We start from the raw sequence: 18,187 nt of genomic DNA, 5'->3' as shown, positions 1-18,187 counted from the left end.
CTGTTATGGCTGGAAACTGCAAGCAGCCATCTATTGCTAGATTTTTACAAAAAAAAAAAAGATTTATTTGTTTTTAATTTTGATCCATTAAAATAAATGGCATATGTTGGCATAACGTCTTGTATTGTTTTATAAATATTAACAGTATTTGGTTTACAAAACCATAAAAATATGGAAGCCCCGAGAGGCAAATCTGAAAAAAAGAAAGAAAAAAACAACTTCTGGTGATCTATTTTGTAAGTCTAATCTAAAATTTGTTTTGCCAGGATAGTCTTTCTAAGTCTTTTACATTTTTTTACATCATGAAACAGGTGGAAAAAAAGTGGAATTTTTTTTGTCAGGATAATATTCTAACTGTTTATTGTATTGTTGTAATACTCATTTTGGCCACAAGGGATTTACGTGCACCATTACCCATTATTCTAAATAGAGACATTCGTGTTTTCTTCCAGGTGAGTTTCACTTTTCATCATGTACTTTAAAGACAAGTATATATATAAATGTGAGCACGGACAAAAATAAAACTCACAAAACAAAGATCGCTTTTAGAACTATGTAGAACATCAGGTAGTCAGCCTCTTGTGGCCAAAATCAGTATTGCAGCAACAAACACCTAGATGATCCTGACAATAAAAAAATAGAAATTCAACCACCATTTTTTTTCTTGTTTCACAGATGAAAAAAAAGTAACTTTGAAAGATTAACCTGGCAAAACCTTTTTTTCCCACCTGTTCTTAAGTCATAAACACACGAGCGAAAACAATTTAGGTCAGACTTAGAAAAAAACGAATCCCTTGAATTTTTTTTTCACTTGCCTCTTAGGGTTTCTGTAGAAAAGATTGCTTCACACACGGGGGACATTACTTGTTTTTTAGTTTCATGGGATTTTAATTTACGTAACAAGATTTTAGCCACTTTTTTAAATATTCAATTTGCACAATACAATAGTAAGTAAGACATTCTTTTTCAATAATTAAAAGAGAATATATATATTAGAAGAGAAGAGAACATTAGGGCCTCACAGTGGTGAAGTGGTTAGCATTGTCACCTCACAGCAAGAGGGTCCCTAGGGTGGGGGAGCCCTTCTGTGCAGAGTTTGCATGCTTTCCCCATGTCAGCATGGGTATTCTGCAGGTACTCCAGCTTCCTCCCACAGTCCAAACATCAGGTTAATTGGTGACTCTTAATTGGCCGTAGGTGTGACTGTGAGTGTGAATGGTCTCTATGTGTCAGCCCTGTGATAGTCTGGTGACCTGTCCAGGGTGTACCCTGCCTGGGATAGGTTCCAGCCCCGAACAGGATAAGAGGTTACAGAAAATGAACAAATGAATGAGAACATTATCAGAGGAGGTTTGACACATTATAAGTTAGAGCATAAGTAGTCCGTAACATCCCAAAACCCCACTCTTCTCTGGTGTCCAGGCATGCGGGCATCGCTATGTAAAGATCATCCAAGGTGGCAACGAGGAGCAGCGACGGATGACAGGAAAGTGTTATGTCAGGGGCAACGACCTGACCTATGACCCCAATGATCTCTGGCAAGAATACAATTATGAGGTCTGCAACCCCACCTTTGACATTGAGTATGAGGGCATGTGCAACATGGGCATCTCAGCCGGCATGACAGACACTGATGTGTACATCGGTGCTATAGGCAGCTACTTGTGGCAAGGTGAGCACGGAGGAGTTAACGCCAAAAAGAGTGTGTTTTGTTACTTAACATTGAAATAATGGGCTGGTTTCACAGACAGGGATTAAACCCTGTACAAGTCTGCCAAATTCTAGTGTTAGTCTAACACTGGGATTATTCTCTGTCTGGGAAACCTGTCCATTGTGCATGAAGCAGACATAACATTGTTGTCTATTCCTACTTTGTTATAAAGGAAATGTTCATGTAACGTGGAGGGATCCAGATCCAGCGAATGCCTGGGACACCTCAAGCAAAAACTTTGGACAGCTGAACAAACGATACAGTTATATGGGTAAATACACAATATGTTTCTGCAAATGAATTCACTCTCCCATGCTTTCAGTGTCTTTTAACCCTCCCACAGTCAGATGACTGTTTAACAGTGAATCTTAAATACTTTCCTCTGCAGGTTACTCAGTTCTTGAGGAGAAGAAGCTGCTGAGCCGTGACGAATACACAGTGGTGACAGGGGCTCCCAGGAAAGATTCCAAGGGCTCTGTGATTTTTGGGAGAAAGGCTGTGGACGGCCTCAAGCCAGTGCTCATTATCCCCGGGGAACAAGTGGGCTCGTACTTTGGAAACAGCCTGGCTGTCACCGACCTCAACAATGACGAGTGCGTCTCTACACACCACACTGAGAACTGATGCTATCTGTATCTTTTTCTTTTTTTTTAGAGATTTAATTATGAAGATTTTTAATCAAATGTATATAGTATCCTCCAAATGAACAAAAATCAGTGAGTCAAAACGTCTTCCATTACAGGGGACCAAAACAAGCCAATTAAATAAGAAATATTCTTTCAGCCTAATGCCATATTTTAAAGGTCCAGTGTGTAGGATTTAGTGGGATCTGTTGGCAGAAATGCAATATAATATTCATAGCTATGTTTTCATCAGGTTAGAAATCACCTACAACTAAGAATCATTAGGTATTGGTTACCTTGAAATGAGCCGTTTATATCTACATATGGAGATAATGCCATGTTGTCTCTACAGCAGCCCAGAATGGACAAACCAAACACTGGCTCTAGATAGGGCCATTTGCGTTTTCACTTGGGCCACTGTAGCTCTCCTACACTCCTGGCAGACAGGAGACCACTAGATGACACTAAAGTCTGTAGACTAGACCTTTAAGCACAAGTTGGAAAGGAAGGTGTTATGTTTGCATGCGTTAATGAGTTGTCTGTAATTTTATCTCTCGCTTTTGAGCTGCACCACGCTCAAATGCTCTGCAGCTATGATCTGCCCTGTTATGCGGAGAATGCATGAGGCTGATGTATGTGCGAGCTGAGATGAGCAAAGAAAACCTGTCCTTTCAGCAGCTGAGATAAGGTGTTGATCATGACATCATGGTGAAATCATGTGTCTCCCTCAGTGCAAGAGGGGAAACCGTGTTTGGTCTGTAGGATTTTAAGGAAGATGCAAGGAATATAATGTTTTTGTAAGTTCTCTTCTGGTATGTGTGTGTTTGTGCATGTATTTGTGTATTAAAGCATATTTTTGGATATCTCCTTTTCCTATTTCAGCTGGAATGATCTGATCGTGGGAGCCCCATTCTACTTTGACCGTATGAAGGATGAGGGAGGAGCAGTGTATATTTACATGAATGAGAATGGATCATTCCAAAAGACTGCCACCATGGTGCTGAAGGGTCCATCGGCCTCTGCATTCGGCATAGCAGTGGCAGCCATCGGCGATATCAACCAAGATGGATTCCAAGGTATGAGGCATTTGTTTTACACTGACAGGGGGTGAACAACATAAAGTAAATACCTCATGGAAAAGATGAAATCACAGCTCAAACATTTGAAAAATAATTGCAGCTAAACTGCAAGTCTATTGAAAATAATGCACTTGTACTTAAAGTCCATTTTAGGAAGTGTTTCTATTATTTTGTCTACCCCTGTGTATACCACTGTATGTTAGAGGTGGTGCACTAATGTTCTGCTGTGAACAGTATGGTAAAGAGGAAGCAGTCAGTTCCCCATGATTGATTTTTATGCACTGTTGCTAAGCAATTTCCTCAGCAGGGGAAAGGTAATGTACTGTGTTGCATTCGGACTGCATAAAAGCTGCACAAAATTGCTACCTTTGGCAATTTGCGATCCTTCAGTAGTGCAATGCTGCCACCTAGTAGGTTAATATATGCCATGCACAGACCTCCCTATGCTTCCTCTTAGTAACCTGCTTCCTCATGTAACTTTTTATATTTTACTCCATTGTTTCTGTCTGCAGACTTTGCAGTTGGAGCTCCATTCCACGACACAGGAAAGGTCTACATATGGATGGGAAGTAAAAAGGGAATCTCAAAGGAGCCCAGTCAGGTAACATTTAACTTCATACCACAGATGCACTTCACACATAGAAAGGGCCCAGATGTATTGTGTTGCAATCCTGTGTGTCATTGTCGCCCTCTGCAGGTGATCGAGGGGAAGTCAGTGGGAAGTGGAGGATTCCGCACCTTCGGCTACTCCATCAATGGAGGGATGGACATGGATGACAACAGTTACCCAGACATCTTGGTTGGCTCTTTGGACGACCGCGTGGCCCTGCTCAGGTAGAAATAAGAGACAAAACAAAAATATAAAGTTGTTGGGTGAAAATTTGATATTATCATGGGTCCCATGTGTTCGGAAATAATTGTTATATTTATGTTTAACACAGGTATTTTGAAACCTGAATAATATACTGTAACCTGGGTTGTTTACAGGGCTCGACCAGTCGTCCACTTAACTACTGACTTCGATGTCAAGCCAGACATTGTAGACCCAAATCAGTGTGGGAGCTCACCATGGTGAGATGTCTTCTCAGAATATCTCATTCTGAAGCTGGTGTGTTCAGTGTTGCATGAAAATAAATAAATATATTTTTATTTGTGTCTTACAGCATCACAGCGACTCTGTGTATGTCTTTCACTCTGAGCAATGGAAACAAAGACTTTAAGAAAAATGCCAGTAAGCAGACCTTCTTTACTTTAACTACTGATTATCTTCAATGACAGTAAATGAATAATAATTTCAAATTGATATACCACCTTGCTGGATGCTTGTTATATTCTCCAAAACTGCTATATTAATTAGTAATTAATATAGTAATTAATAACACGTGAACTGGCTGCAGTTTTCTATAATGTGCTGTATGTGTTTCTGCTTTGTAAAGCGGTGAAGTACACGGTGGAGGCCGACGTGCTGAGGATAAGAAGCGCTCGTGTTCGTTTTAAGGACAGTAATGATGACACATACACCGGCTCCCTGAACCTGCCATCCTCCAAAACCAAGTGTCAAACTCTGAAACTATTTGTAGTGGTAACGTATTTTTTATTTGTAAATGTTTATTTACTGCTATGGACAGGGTGCTGGCACCCAATAACCATGTGCTTATGAAGACTAATGTAAGACTCTTGGATGATTCTACAGACGCCTTTGAGGGACAAACTGGAGCCAGTGATCTTTAACCTCAGCGTGTCCTTACATGAACAAAAACCTAAAGCAAGACGCTCCCTGCAGAACCTGGACTCGTACCCAATCCTCAGCCAGGAGCAGAAAGTCACCGAAAGAGCTGAGGTATGGAGTGATGCATTCACTGAACTCTCAGGTTGGGAATCTTTAGGCCTGATTCAATATTTTCTGATTCAAAGGGCTATGATGCCATTATAAAATGATTATTAATGCATCTTGATTCATCAAAATCTCTAATTTCCATACATTATTTATTTTTTCTCCCCCACCCCACTACACTTAAAAATACACTGAAGCACATGTATGTGATAGTCCCTGTTTAAGTTAAAAGGTATTATTATTTTGTCTGTTTCCTGCAGATTCACTTTCAGAAGGAGTGTGGTTCAGACAACAAATGTAGCAGCAACCTGCAGCTGACGGCCCAGTTTGGCGATGAACATGAAAATCCTTACCCCAGGTAAAGTTAAATTCTGAATAATGAAGCCTCTTTCACCGATAAGGGTTTCTAAAGCTATTACAGAAAACTTTTTAATGAATGTCACAAGTAGCTTTTTGAGGGACGTTTGGGAAATGTGTTTATTTGCATGTCTCTACAGTAAATATGAAGCTAGCAACAGCAGCTGGTTCACATAGCTTTGCATAAAGGCTGGAGAAAGGGATATAGCATGTTAGCCTATATATTGTATGCGTAATCCATATTGGACAGAGCACAGGCTAGCTGGTTCCCCTTGTTTCCAGTCTTTCTGCTAAGCTAAGCTCTCCTAGCTGTCATTGCCACATGCTTCCAACAGAAACAATACCTGGATATAGATAATGATGTAAATGTATCAATAATACAAAAAAAAAAGATTGTTAAACAATGAGTAAAGAAATAATATCCATCGTGTTGTCCCTGTATCTTTGTGTCCAGGCAAGGGAAATTCCAGAAACTTCAGTTCAACAGCTCTGTAAAGATAATAGCGATGATGGTGGAGGTTACCAACTTTCCTGCTCCAGGGAAGCTGGCTGAAGACGCCCACCAGGCCACGCTCAACATCACCATCCCTAATGCACTGAGTTACTCTGGCGTCAGGGCCTTGGTACGTCCACTGGAGGGCAGCAGACGACTGCGAGATGTCCATGCATTAAACATTTCCTCATGCCATGTGTTGCATTGCACTGTTAATTCATTATGTTTGTGTGTCTTTGGAATTTAATCCTTTTGTTCACTTTCTTAATATTCTGATTGTGTGTTCAGGACCACGACGTACAGTGCCGTTTGGATGACACAGTGATTTGTGAGCTGGGGAATCCACTTAAAGGCAACGAAAAGGTTCATTCAAATTGATTTTCTCTCAGAGATGGTGAGTTTTTTCCTCTGCTGAGATGAGTTTGACACCTCTCATTCTCTTGCTTCCATCATCAGGTCGCACTAACCCTCAGGTTTGAGACCTCAGGGATCGATTTGTACACAGACGAGATTGAGTCCCAGCTGCTTCTGTCCACGTAAGAGCTTAACATCGATACATGATTGAATTGATATCAAAGGCTTGGGTTGCAGTTTTGATTCCACAGCATGGACAGATTATGCAAATATGCAAAGGGCCCCATCACATCTCCGACACAGGAGCAAGACACACAGATTTTGTGGTGGTTTTGTGCCTCTTTGTGCTACTTTTGTCTCTTTTAGTCATTTTGTGTCCCCTTGTGGTTGTTTTGTGTCTTTTTGTAGTCTTTTGGGTCCCCTCTGAGGTAACTTTGTGTCTTATTGATGTAATTTGGGGTCTTCTTTGGTCTTTTTGTATCACTTTGTGGTCATTTTGTGTCTTCTAGTAGTAGTTTTCTGTCTCTTGTAGTTGTTTTGGGTTTCTTTATGGTTGTTTTGTGTCTCCTTGTGGTTGTTTTGTGTCTTCTTGTAGTCATTTGGGTCCCCTTTGAGGTAACACTGTGTCTTGTTGACGTAATTTGGGGTCTTATTTGGTGTTTTTGTATCACTTTGTTATCATTTTATGTCTTCTAGTAGTTGTTTTATGTCTCTTGTAGTTGTTTTGTGTTTCTTTGTGGTTGTTTTGTGTATTTTTTTTTTTAGTTTTTTGGTTCCCCTTTTAAAGCAGGGTTGGCAACCTGCGGCTCCAGACCCTCTCTGTTGGCTCCCTGTGTCTTTGACATATAATTATATGGAAATTGATGCAGTTATTTTTTAAAATTCAGATTTTCATTTGTCATTTTTGCAGGCCTGAAGAAATGATTGCCCTATACAACTGTAAAAATGAGTAGCCTGTACATTGAATTAAAAAACGTTTTAACGTTTCGTCAATTAAAATGTGCATCATATGTCTATGACCTGGTGCCTTTCCCTCTAAATTTTGCTGAACTTCAGTAGTGGTTGCGGGCCTGGAGTCTCTCTAGCAAGGCTAGCTATGGATTCCAAATCCAAATAAGTGAAAGTCTTTTAATTTGATAGTGTGTGGACAAATTAATTTGCTTTCACCACAGACGCTGCAAAGTTATAGTAATAAATAATTGGAAAGAGCCCACTGCAGGGTACCCACTTTGTAGTAAATCATATAAATGAATCCTCGTTTAGACCTATTTGTAATGTTGATGGGCTAGTTTAGACTTAATTGGCTGTTAGTTTATTCAGATATGTTTTGCGGCTTTTCTTTTCTTTACCAATGACGGCTCTTTTAACCTCCTGAGACCCTGTGTCCTCATATGAGGACATTGCATTTTGGGTTAACATCAATTTCAATCAATCAATTTTATTTATAAAGCCCAATATCACAAATCACAGTTTGCCTCACAGGGCAAACATGACCTTATACTTCATTTTACTTAACTTAGACCCATTGTCCGCGTTCATGGACACTTTTTTGTGCCATCTAGTGGTAGTAAGAGCATAATACATTAATCCATGTAAAAGTCAGAAAGTCAGTCTGCAGCCGAACCTGACACAAAATTGGACAAGGTCCGAAACCTGAACAAATTTTATGATTGAAACTTGTTTATTTATGATTAATAATGTTTGTAGTTTGATATGGCAACAAATGGAAGTGCTGGAAATACTAATATGGAAATACTCATTTGAAGACATTGGGATTTTATTATTGTCTCATTTGAGGACATTATCATTGACAATGTTTAGTTTTTTATACTCATTGGGTCCTATTGATCCAAAATAGCTAGGAGAAATTAAAAATGTATACCAAACAAAAGTTCAGGTCTCAGGAGGTTAAGGTTGCTGACCCTAGTTTTAAGGTAATCTTCTTTCTTATTAAGGTAATTTTGTGTCCTCTTGTGGTTATTTTGTGTCTCTTCCTGGTTAGTGTGCATTACTTTCCCATTGGACATTTTGCAAGGGGAGGCCAGGGGGCCCCCTGATAATTTGGGCCCCTGGGAAGGCCTGTTCATTAATCCATCCATGTTCTACAGTTTAGCATTTTGTAGCTGTTCTTATTAGTGATTTTTTTAAGTTTAATGTTTTAAGTGGCTCTAGTGGGTTCTGATATAATCACTAAATATTACTCTGGCCCACAATGTTGTAATAAGTGTTGTATCTCCAGTGTTAGTGAGCAGAGTGACCTGAAGCCTGTGCCTGTGGCCCTGCTGATTGAAAACACCATCAACCCTGCCTTCTCCATGTGAGTCCCATTACCTAACATGACATTCTGTATATACAGTAAAGAGCGCAGAAATACAATAGCAGAGTACAGAGTACAATAATTCTTAACTGTCACCCCATTCAGAGCAAAACCGCTGGTGTCAACAGAATTTAGTGGGACGGTGATGGGCGAGTCAGCCATGGTCAACACCAGTGACGTGGGCAGTCTGGTGGAGTTCACCTTCGAAGTGAGTCACCTCCACCGCTCAGACTATATTAGACCTCCAGGACTGTATATTGCATCTATAATATGTGTGCTGCCCACATTTCCATCATCTCCACCCTGTCTTTGAAGCCCAAACTTTCATTCTTCAGAAGTTTAATATTGCGTGGGGAAGGAATTGTTATGTGTGCCATGGTTTGTGGTGTAAGCATGACCAGGGGTGGATACTATTTAGGGGTTGCAAAGTCACAGTCAGGCCCTGACTGTTATTTCACACCATGTTGTTATGTCACACCATCTGTTTGATTTCTACTGAAGTTTCCTTTTTGTCTATGTTTTTTTTTACTACTAGGTGGACATGCTGGGACAGCCCCTGGGAGACATGGGGACTCTGGCTGTGGAGTTTGAGTGGCCCTTTGAGGTAGCCAACGGCAAGTGGCTGCTGTACCTGACGGAGATTGTTGTTAAAGGGCAATCGGAGACGGAATGTAACTCTACTGAACGAGTTGTCAACGTGCTTAACCTAACGGTAAGGCCCTTTTTGAGGCTTTGGTTTAGAGCCACAGTATGCCTCTTTTCCTCATGAGCCAATTGATATGTGTTGTAGGAAAAAGAGATGACCGTAATCAGACGTTGGTCAAAAAAGTGTGTCGGGTGCCTCTTGGAAAACAGGGAAAAACAGGATAAACAGGAAAGCAATCCAGGCACTCCAAAATAAAAGACAAAAATAGCTTATATCAACAAGGAAGGGGATATTAAAAGCCTTTATTGCAGTGGCTAAATCATTAAAGGAGCCAACATGTTTCAAACGCTGTAGGTCTTGTGCCCAAAATCTTTTCCCTTTTCATACAGATACTGAAGATACAGACTGTGAATGGAAAATACACACAAATATTGCCAGTGATTCAGCTCGCTGTAAACCACATGAAAACATCTAGGGCTCATATTCAGGCCTTTGATATATGCCATGCCTTTCCCATCTAATCTTTCCTATTTCTGTGTACCGTCAACTATGCAAAAGCTTTTCTGCTCTTTCATTTTTTTTTGCAGCTTACTCCTGCCCACACCCAAGACATACGCACATCCCAAAATTACTGAAAAGCCACCAACATGGTCACATATAAACAGAGAGGTACCTACTGGCTTTAATGAAAGCCTTGAACCTAAAACATTGTGTCTGCAGCCATGCTAGCATCTCTGTGAAGCTGGCACAGCAGCACTTTGAGCTAAATGCTAACGCTAGCAGCTCTCTCAGTGATAACATACTAGAATTTAACAGGTGCACTGTTCACTGTGCTCTCCATCTTAGTTTGTTAGCGTGCAGCTTATGCTAATTAGCAGGGGGGAACTTCAGGAGACGCAAACCAGGCAGATGTTAGGGGCCCCCCCAAAAAAAAAAAAAAGGAGAAGGGGCCTTCTGTGGCCACTCACATTGGCCCTTAAACAGTCCCTTCAGGATTTTGTGATGTTGAGAGCACAGCAATTGAAGCAAATTTAGCCAATCCCTTGAATTCTGCGGGACCTTGCAATTTTGTCCTTGCCCCGCCAGCCTGTGCTCGAATTGAACATTTTTTAATTTGTGACGACACCTTGGCGCGTCCAATAGCAGAGAAGAGTCTGAAGTAGACCCGGAAGCGGTCACCATGGAGCTGTAGCTCCTGAACAAGCCTGTACTCCCCCAAATCCTGTCTTGCGCGCCTTGCTCTCCTTTTGCTCTGCGCCCTACCCCGCGGTGGGCGCCGCGAAAATCGCGTTCTGTGTGAAAGAGGCTTAACAGACTAACTGATTGGTGGCAATCAGCTGAATCGGGCCCTTTCTGGCTACTGTATGACAGCCGGATACAGTTAGTTAGGACATTCGGTAGCTTCTTGTAACTGTCATACGTACATTGATAGGTGTAACTGACAGCACAACAATCAGGGTCCTGATGGGCCTCTTTGCGTGGGCCTCCCAAGAGTCTAGGATTGCCACTGCTAATTAGCACTGAACACAAAGTACAGCTGAGGCTGATGGGAATGATGTTGCCATGCTGCTTGCATGGCTAACGACTGTGTGACAGTCAGTCTCAGTTTAATTCTGTTGGTTTTACTGCTCAGATACCTTTGGGTAATCAAACAGTGCACTTGATGAATTTCACTGAAGCAAGATGAAATGTACTTTGCTGCCATTGTGCTGTCCACAGGCTTGTTACGTGAGCTGTAATTCATCCTGACATGAGTGTAAACTGAAGCAGCCTGAGCAGTACGAGTAAATGTCAGTGGTAGAAAAGGGGTGTGAAAATGGCCTTAAAGCCAAACCACAGATGTTCAGAAATACATTTCGGAAAAAAACATGCGTCGTCGCCACTTAGACCTCACAGAGCCACAAATAGAAAGTCATAACGTGTGCGGCCTAGATATAGACAGTAAAAATGACAGTGCTATTCTGAGAAGAATTTAGTAATGTCTTTATCAAGACCAGTAATTACCACGAGCCCTCTGATGTCATGTCTCTGTCTCATCTGCTTCCTTCTCCCATGTTCCCTTCTCCCTCTTTTGTCTTCCAGTTGTCAGAGAGCGGGCGAAAACGTACTAAACGACAGATCGTGGTGGATGATGTCGACGATACAACAAAGCCACATATTAATGAGCCACAGGCAGCCATCAAGCTGCTCACGCCTCGCAGAGAGACCTACCTGTTGGTAAGAAATGGATCTGCCGCATGAAGCGCTCTGATCAAAGTCAGTAGGATTCACCCTTTGGGGATGACGTATATCCGTACCAAATGTCATGCAGTCTTTCTAATTGTTGCAGAGATATTTCAGTCTGGTATCCTGACTGTAGTGTGGCTAGGACCCCATAGCAACAGCCTACTTTAACTTCACATGTACTGAAGTAAACAGCAATATCACTGGGTACAGAAGTGAATCTTCTTCTGTACTGGCTGTCTCCCAGAACCTTGAATTCCTATACCAGTGTTACTTACTTTAAAGGGATAGTTCAGTTTTTTGAAGAGGGGTTGTATTAGGTACTGATCCATAGACAGTTTATTACATATATAATGTTAATGTGGAAAGAATCTATGAAACTACATTTATGAGTTTGATTTTAGATGACAAAATCTGCTGGAAACCTCAGATCACTTATGTAAGAACAAAGCTGGCAGAGTGTTACAGTTCTGGGAAAAACAAAACACATACTGGACCATAAATCACTGCACATTCTGTATTCATAGCTTGTACTACCATGATTAAATTACTGTGTGGAAGTTTGGGCCAACACTTACAAAAACAACTTACAACCATTATGCATCCTCCAGAAGAGAGCAGTCAAGACAGTACACGATGTGGGGTACAGGGAACACATGAACACACTGTTTTTAAAGTCACATGCATTGAAATTTTTAGATCTGCTCAAATTTAAAACTGCAATGGTCATGTTTAAGTAACAACTAAGAAGAGTCTGTGTATTTCAGTGTATGGGATGGACTTTTGGAATGGCCTGCATGATGAGTTGAAAACAAAGCACAAAAATAAATCAACTCATAAAACTATACAAAAAGATATTTTTGGCACAGATGAGGAAACGTTGTGTTAGGGGAGTACATATTTATTTTATTACTTATTTATTTAATTGGGTGGTAAATAGACTGGGGATAGTTGTATATTAGCTGTGAATAAATTTGGGAATTTGTTGAAATAATATAGTTAAAAGAAGAGATGTAAGAAAAGGGTAGTTTTACTTCTACCTACTCCTCTTCAGACACTGTTATCTTTGTCATGCTTGTTTTTTATGATGTTTTTTTTCTTTATTTTGGTTTGAAATAAAGCCATTCATTCACATATAGTAGATGTCAGTTGGCACGCCCTCAGTTTGGAGAAGCAGACAGTAGTCCAGTATGGAAGCTAAGCAGTCTACTGTTGTGGTGGAGTCAGCAACAAAATTTATTTTAGCCACCTAAAAAAGTCCCACATAAAAAAAATAAAAATAAAAGAAAATCTTTATCAGTTTAAGTGTATGCTATATTTAGAATATTTGGTAACACTTTACTTGAAGGTATCTACATAAGAGTGACATGACACTGTCATAACTACGACATGACACGGTTATGAACCTCTCATGAACATTATGTACATGTCATGAATATTTATGACTGCTGTCATTAAGTGTCATTCAGTTTTTGTAATGACAAGTTGACATTGTTTGGGTTGTCTTGATTATGACACCTTGACATTAATTAAAGTGACATTACCATTAGATGTCTTTGTCATAACAACTTGACATTAACAAAAAACGCACCCAAAAAGAGGTGCATTTTTTGTTGATGTCAAGTTGTCTTAATCAAGACAACCCAAACAATGTCAACTTGTCATTACAAAAACCGAATGACACTTAATGACATGTACATAATGTTTATGACAAGTTCATGACAATGTCATGTCATAGTTATGACAGTGTCATGTCACCCTTATGTAGATACCTTCAAGTAAAGTGTTACCGAATATTTTAACTGCTTTACCTCAATGTCAGACAGAGTCCAACAAGAAAATTAAGCTGTTATAAATGCTCTCTTTAAAGCCAGACTCCATTGAGAAAAACAGCGATTTAACAATGCTGAACGCAGATGCTGCTGGTCTACTTCTGCCTCAAATAGTTATTTTGTTTGTGTTACTGTGACACTTTGGTGTTTAAAACGGTTAGTTCAGATTCACCAAAGACAGACAATGACACAGAATAACTAACCTATCGAAGCTGGGGTAGACCAGCAGCTCCTGTGTTAAGCATGCTAAAATGACTGTTTTTGTCAATGGAGTCTGGTGGTTTGATGAGCGCATAGATTGGCAACTGAAGCCGTTAACAGCTTTCCTGTCCAAATTTGTGCTGTCTGACAGAAGGGTAAAGCAGTGAAAATATTCTCTTGAATTTTTTTTAGGTTGGTCTTAAAAATATGTCTTGTGCTGATCCTCATCAACAGCACTACATTGCTTAGCTTCTGTGTCAGACTTCAGCCTGCTTCTCCAAACTGGGAGCGTGCTGACTCTCATCTACTGTATGTAATACACTGACTGTGGATAAGTACCTAACACAACCCCACTTAAAAAAATCCAAACTATCCCTTTAAGGGCTAGACATTGATAGGAAATATGCCAAAGCAAAATGGTGTAATTTCCCCTGTTTGTTGACTTGTCTAACAGCTGTCCTTTAAATGTCACTGTGTGTTGAAGGAGTGCTCCAAGGGGACAGCTCGGTGCGTGACATTTAGCTGCCCGCTGTACAACGTGACGGACAAAGCTAAGATTTACGTCCGGTCCCGTTTGTGGAACAGTACGATGCTAGAGGTCAGCTCATCAGCTACATACACAGACACATTATTTAAAAAAACTGTATTAAGTTGCCATGGCTGAAAATGTTTTGACACTGCATGTGTGTGTGTGTGTGTTCCTGCAGGACTATCCCAATGCCCTGAGAATTACAGTCAGAGGTCAAGCCACACTGAAGCTCAATACAGATAAACCAACCATTAGGATGGAGAGAAAGACTGACATGGTGCGTGGTTATGATGATAATGGTGATAATGATTAATATGTAGGGCTGGGCAATAATGTTGTAACTGTCTTTTCCAGGTTTTAAAGGCTTTCATTACAGTAAAGTGACGTCATTTTCTAAACATACTAGACTGTTCTAGCTGTTCTATCATTTGCATTTACCCACATAGTCATTATCCACATTACTGATGATTATTTAGCAAGTATCGATATCATTAACAAAAGAAATATTGGGATATTTGATTTTCTCCATAGTGCCCAGCCCTGTAATGATGGTAGTGATGATAATGGTGATAATTTTGACTTGACTCTCTCCACCTTTCTTGTAGTTCACAGTAGAAATAGAGCCAGTGGAGAGGGAGGAGGCACCCTACGAGCTCCCGCTGTGGATCATCATCTCTGCAGCTGTAGCGGGAATTCTCCTGCTGGGAATAATCATTCTTATACTATGGAAGGTGAGACTACCAATCACCACTGCACTGATTACTCTCTTTCACATGCTGTATTTCAGACACAGACTCTGTCTGAATAGCTCTGAATATCTCCACATGTGCCATTTTTTACTCTCACCGAAGATCTTCTCTGGATTACGTGATAGCTGTTGACACATTCATCTGACTGATTTTTAAACCTCCATATCGAGCCTTTAGTTTAACCTTTGACTCACCCCCCCTTGCACCCTCCTCCACCCCCAGTGTGGCTTCTTCCAGCGAGCCAACAGGAGGGAGATGTATGAGGCCAAAGCCCAGAAGGCTGAGATGAAGATCCAGCCCTCTGAGACAGAGAGGCTGACTGAGGACTACTGAGGCCCCCAGGGGTCCCCCAACAGCACACACCAGTGGGGCTTTAGGGTAACGACACCCCTATGAATGGATTTTCTATGGATACTATTTATTAATCTTTTGGGGTGTGATTTGACTGTCTTTCCACTTAACTTTCTCTTTTATGTCCGCTTTTTGTATCTTCCTAACATCGCTTCAACTGCCCTTTCCGGCTAATACTCATGTTTGGCCTTCCTACTTTATCCGTCTTCTCCATTTTCCGCAGCGTGGGTTTATCTTCTACCTGCCTTGATTTTCCTCAGCCTATGAATCCTAAATGTCCTTCTCAACCCGTCATTAATCCCAGCTCCCCTGCTGTTTTGAGTGCATCCTCTTTAATGTCACCTCCCTCTCCTTCTCTCTCTCTTCCCCCACTAGCTTGGATTCTTCAAGCGAGCCGTCTACTACCGGATAATGCCAAAGCACCAGGGGGTGAAAATTCGCAAGGCTGAGCGCTATCAGTTCAATCTGGGATTTCAGCCTGAGGAGCCACAGAAAAAGTATTGGATCACCAACTGGACAGAAATGCAGCATTACTACTACTGAGGCCTTTTACTTTGGGCCCTGAACCACTCAGCGTCACATTGGTTTGACACAGGCCACACAAAGAACAATGGGCTCGGTCCAGCCACATGGACTTTGCACTGCATGGACCAACTGTGGATAGTGCTTTCCTTTTTTTTTATTTTTTTTTTTTACTTTAAGTAGATTTCATCAATTTTTTTCAGTGCAATATACTGAACAGTTTGTTTCAGAGATTGTAATTTGTTAAGTATTTTTCATGAATGCAGTGTTTGAATCGGGGTTGCATTCAGGAGTAAATTGTAAATGGTTCTGATTACGGTGTTTGCATGTATGTTTCCATTTTTTTTTCCCTTTCTGAATCATCCAAGCAAAGTTGCTGGTCATTCATCATGCTAATTTCCACCATGTCTGTTTTCCTCTCTAATCAGAGGAGTGAGTCTATTGATCTTCTCTGTGATTGTGTTTGTCTTATCCTGCTCTGTCCCCAGGCATCACTTTGTGGTCGGCGGCTGTAGGCTATGTACGGGATTTGAACCTACGTCAGTCTTTCAGGAGATTGTTTTTCAAACTGCACTAAGAATATGTTGACCAGCATCGAGCATCTTTATTTGAATATTACTGTTTGGCAAACATTACAAAGACTAGCATTTCTTATGGTTTTGGCACCGAACTCCAAAAAGTGTTTTACAGGCTACGTAGAAAAAATATTCCCCTGGTTTCAGGGAATAAATACAGAAAGGTACGGAAAAAAAGTGCCATTCATTGGTTAATAAGACATTTTATAGCCCAGCTTGATACACTTTAATTTGCCCACATTAAACTCCATGCATAAGTCATCCAAGCACCCCTGCAACACATTGAAAAGCAATAGCTTCTTGTCTGTATGTAGATTTAGCCAACATATGTTGATGAGATGGTGGGAGCACACTTGATTATTATTTATTACACTGTCTTGTGTTATTACAGTAAAGAACGTATCTTTAAAAAATATCACAAACAGGGAGTCACGACACTGGAGTAAATAATACATGACGGTATATACTGTATGTCTGGAGACTGTAAGCTCTAGCATACATAGTTATGTTATGAATTGTACATAGTGACAAGTTACAGTGAATTGACTTATCTGAATGAATGGAAATGTCATTGGCCTTTGTCGTTCCTCTGTCCCGAAGCTTTGTATTTTTGTATGAGACAGTAAAATGACACTTGGATTGTTTCCAAGCCATTGTGGCCCCCATTGAGGTCAATCTGCAGCACTGAAAACAGACTGGACCAGGAGAGGACAGTCACTGAACAGTCTCTGATGGGACCAAGTGTTGCATTACCACTCTCGTCCGTGTTACCTGAGAGCCCGCAGGTTGTGACTGTGACAGAGGCTCCTTTGACTCTGTGAGTAAAGAGGGAAAGGCTGAAACCAATGCACAAACTCTGTTCTCTGTCCTGGTGGTTTTTCTTTTTTTACTGTGCAGTTTCAATGTAATTAAATTGTTTTTACCAACCTTTGCAGTTTATTTGCTTTTCATAATATATTGATGAAAACAAAGGCAACATTAATATTTAATGCCTTTGTTGGAGAAATGCAGAGGAAAGCAAAAGAAAGAAACAAAATCAGATATTCAAAAATGCAATTAATGACTACAAACATTCATTAAATCATTTCTTCTCGAAACATTCAAATATTGCAAATAAATTAAAAAACTAATGTTCTTTTGCATAGGCAAAAAATAATTTGACTTCAAGTGTATACAATAAATATACAAGACAAGATAAGGAGGCAGACCAAAACGAAAAGCAACTTTGATCAGATGTATTGTACAGTACACAAAAACACTGATGTTCACATTGACGTTGGAACTACGCATTGTGCAAAACATATATCATAGTATAGTGTGTCATAAAAAACATCATAGTATAGTATGAGTAAAAAACATCATAGTATAGTATGACAAAAAATGTCATAGTATAGAATGTCACAAAAAATATAGTACAGTATGACAAAAAATTTCATACAATAGTATGAAAAAACTATCATAGTATAGTATGACAAAAAATGCCAGAGTATAGTATGACAAAAAATATCATACAATAGCATGTTATAAAAAATATCATAGTATAGGATGACAAAAAATGTTAGAGCATAGTATAACGTCAAAACATCATAGTATAGTATGATGAAAAATGATCATAATATAGTATGATGAAAAATATTATATAGTGTGTCATAAAAAATATCATAGTATAGTATGTCATAAAAACTATCATAGTATAGTATGAAAGAAAATGTCAGAGTATAGTATGACAAAAAATATCATACAATAGTATGTCATAAAACATATCACAATATAATATGACAAAAAATATCT

At 40.0% G+C, this 18,187-nt stretch overlaps 1 protein-coding gene across 1 annotated transcript in view; it reads left to right on the top strand.

The window, feature by feature from the left end:
• The window catches only part of itga3b (integrin, alpha 3b), a 41,857-nt gene extending 24,534 nt beyond the window's left edge, over positions 1-17,323 (top strand). Inside the window, exons 4-26 of the mRNA XM_050060572.1 lie at positions 1,423-1,672; positions 1,884-1,982; positions 2,100-2,304; positions 3,217-3,410; positions 3,926-4,014; positions 4,111-4,247; positions 4,401-4,484; positions 4,577-4,644; positions 4,850-4,995; positions 5,107-5,253; positions 5,508-5,605; positions 6,059-6,227; positions 6,386-6,460; positions 6,554-6,633; positions 8,691-8,768; positions 8,874-8,976; positions 9,304-9,480; positions 11,497-11,631; positions 14,155-14,268; positions 14,378-14,476; positions 14,805-14,930; positions 15,171-15,326; positions 15,675-17,323. Of these exons, the coding sequence (XP_049916529.1) occupies positions 1,423-1,672; positions 1,884-1,982; positions 2,100-2,304; positions 3,217-3,410; positions 3,926-4,014; positions 4,111-4,247; positions 4,401-4,484; positions 4,577-4,644; positions 4,850-4,995; positions 5,107-5,253; positions 5,508-5,605; positions 6,059-6,227; positions 6,386-6,460; positions 6,554-6,633; positions 8,691-8,768; positions 8,874-8,976; positions 9,304-9,480; positions 11,497-11,631; positions 14,155-14,268; positions 14,378-14,476; positions 14,805-14,930; positions 15,171-15,281 (2,784 nt within the window). The 3' untranslated portion in view covers positions 15,282-15,326; positions 15,675-17,323. The remainder of the gene's footprint in view (positions 1-1,422; positions 1,673-1,883; positions 1,983-2,099; positions 2,305-3,216; positions 3,411-3,925; positions 4,015-4,110; positions 4,248-4,400; positions 4,485-4,576; positions 4,645-4,849; positions 4,996-5,106; positions 5,254-5,507; positions 5,606-6,058; positions 6,228-6,385; positions 6,461-6,553; positions 6,634-8,690; positions 8,769-8,873; positions 8,977-9,303; positions 9,481-11,496; positions 11,632-14,154; positions 14,269-14,377; positions 14,477-14,804; positions 14,931-15,170; positions 15,327-15,674) is intronic.
• Positions 17,324-18,187: the final 864 nt, after the last annotated feature.

The sequence above is a fragment of the Epinephelus moara genome, chromosome 13 (assembly GCF_006386435.1).
Source record: "Epinephelus moara isolate mb chromosome 13, YSFRI_EMoa_1.0, whole genome shotgun sequence".
NCBI classification, from domain to species: domain Eukaryota; kingdom Metazoa; phylum Chordata; class Actinopteri; order Perciformes; family Serranidae; genus Epinephelus; species Epinephelus moara.
The sequence above is the reverse complement of the archived record's forward strand: the minus strand, read 5'-3'. Positions and strand labels throughout refer to the sequence as shown.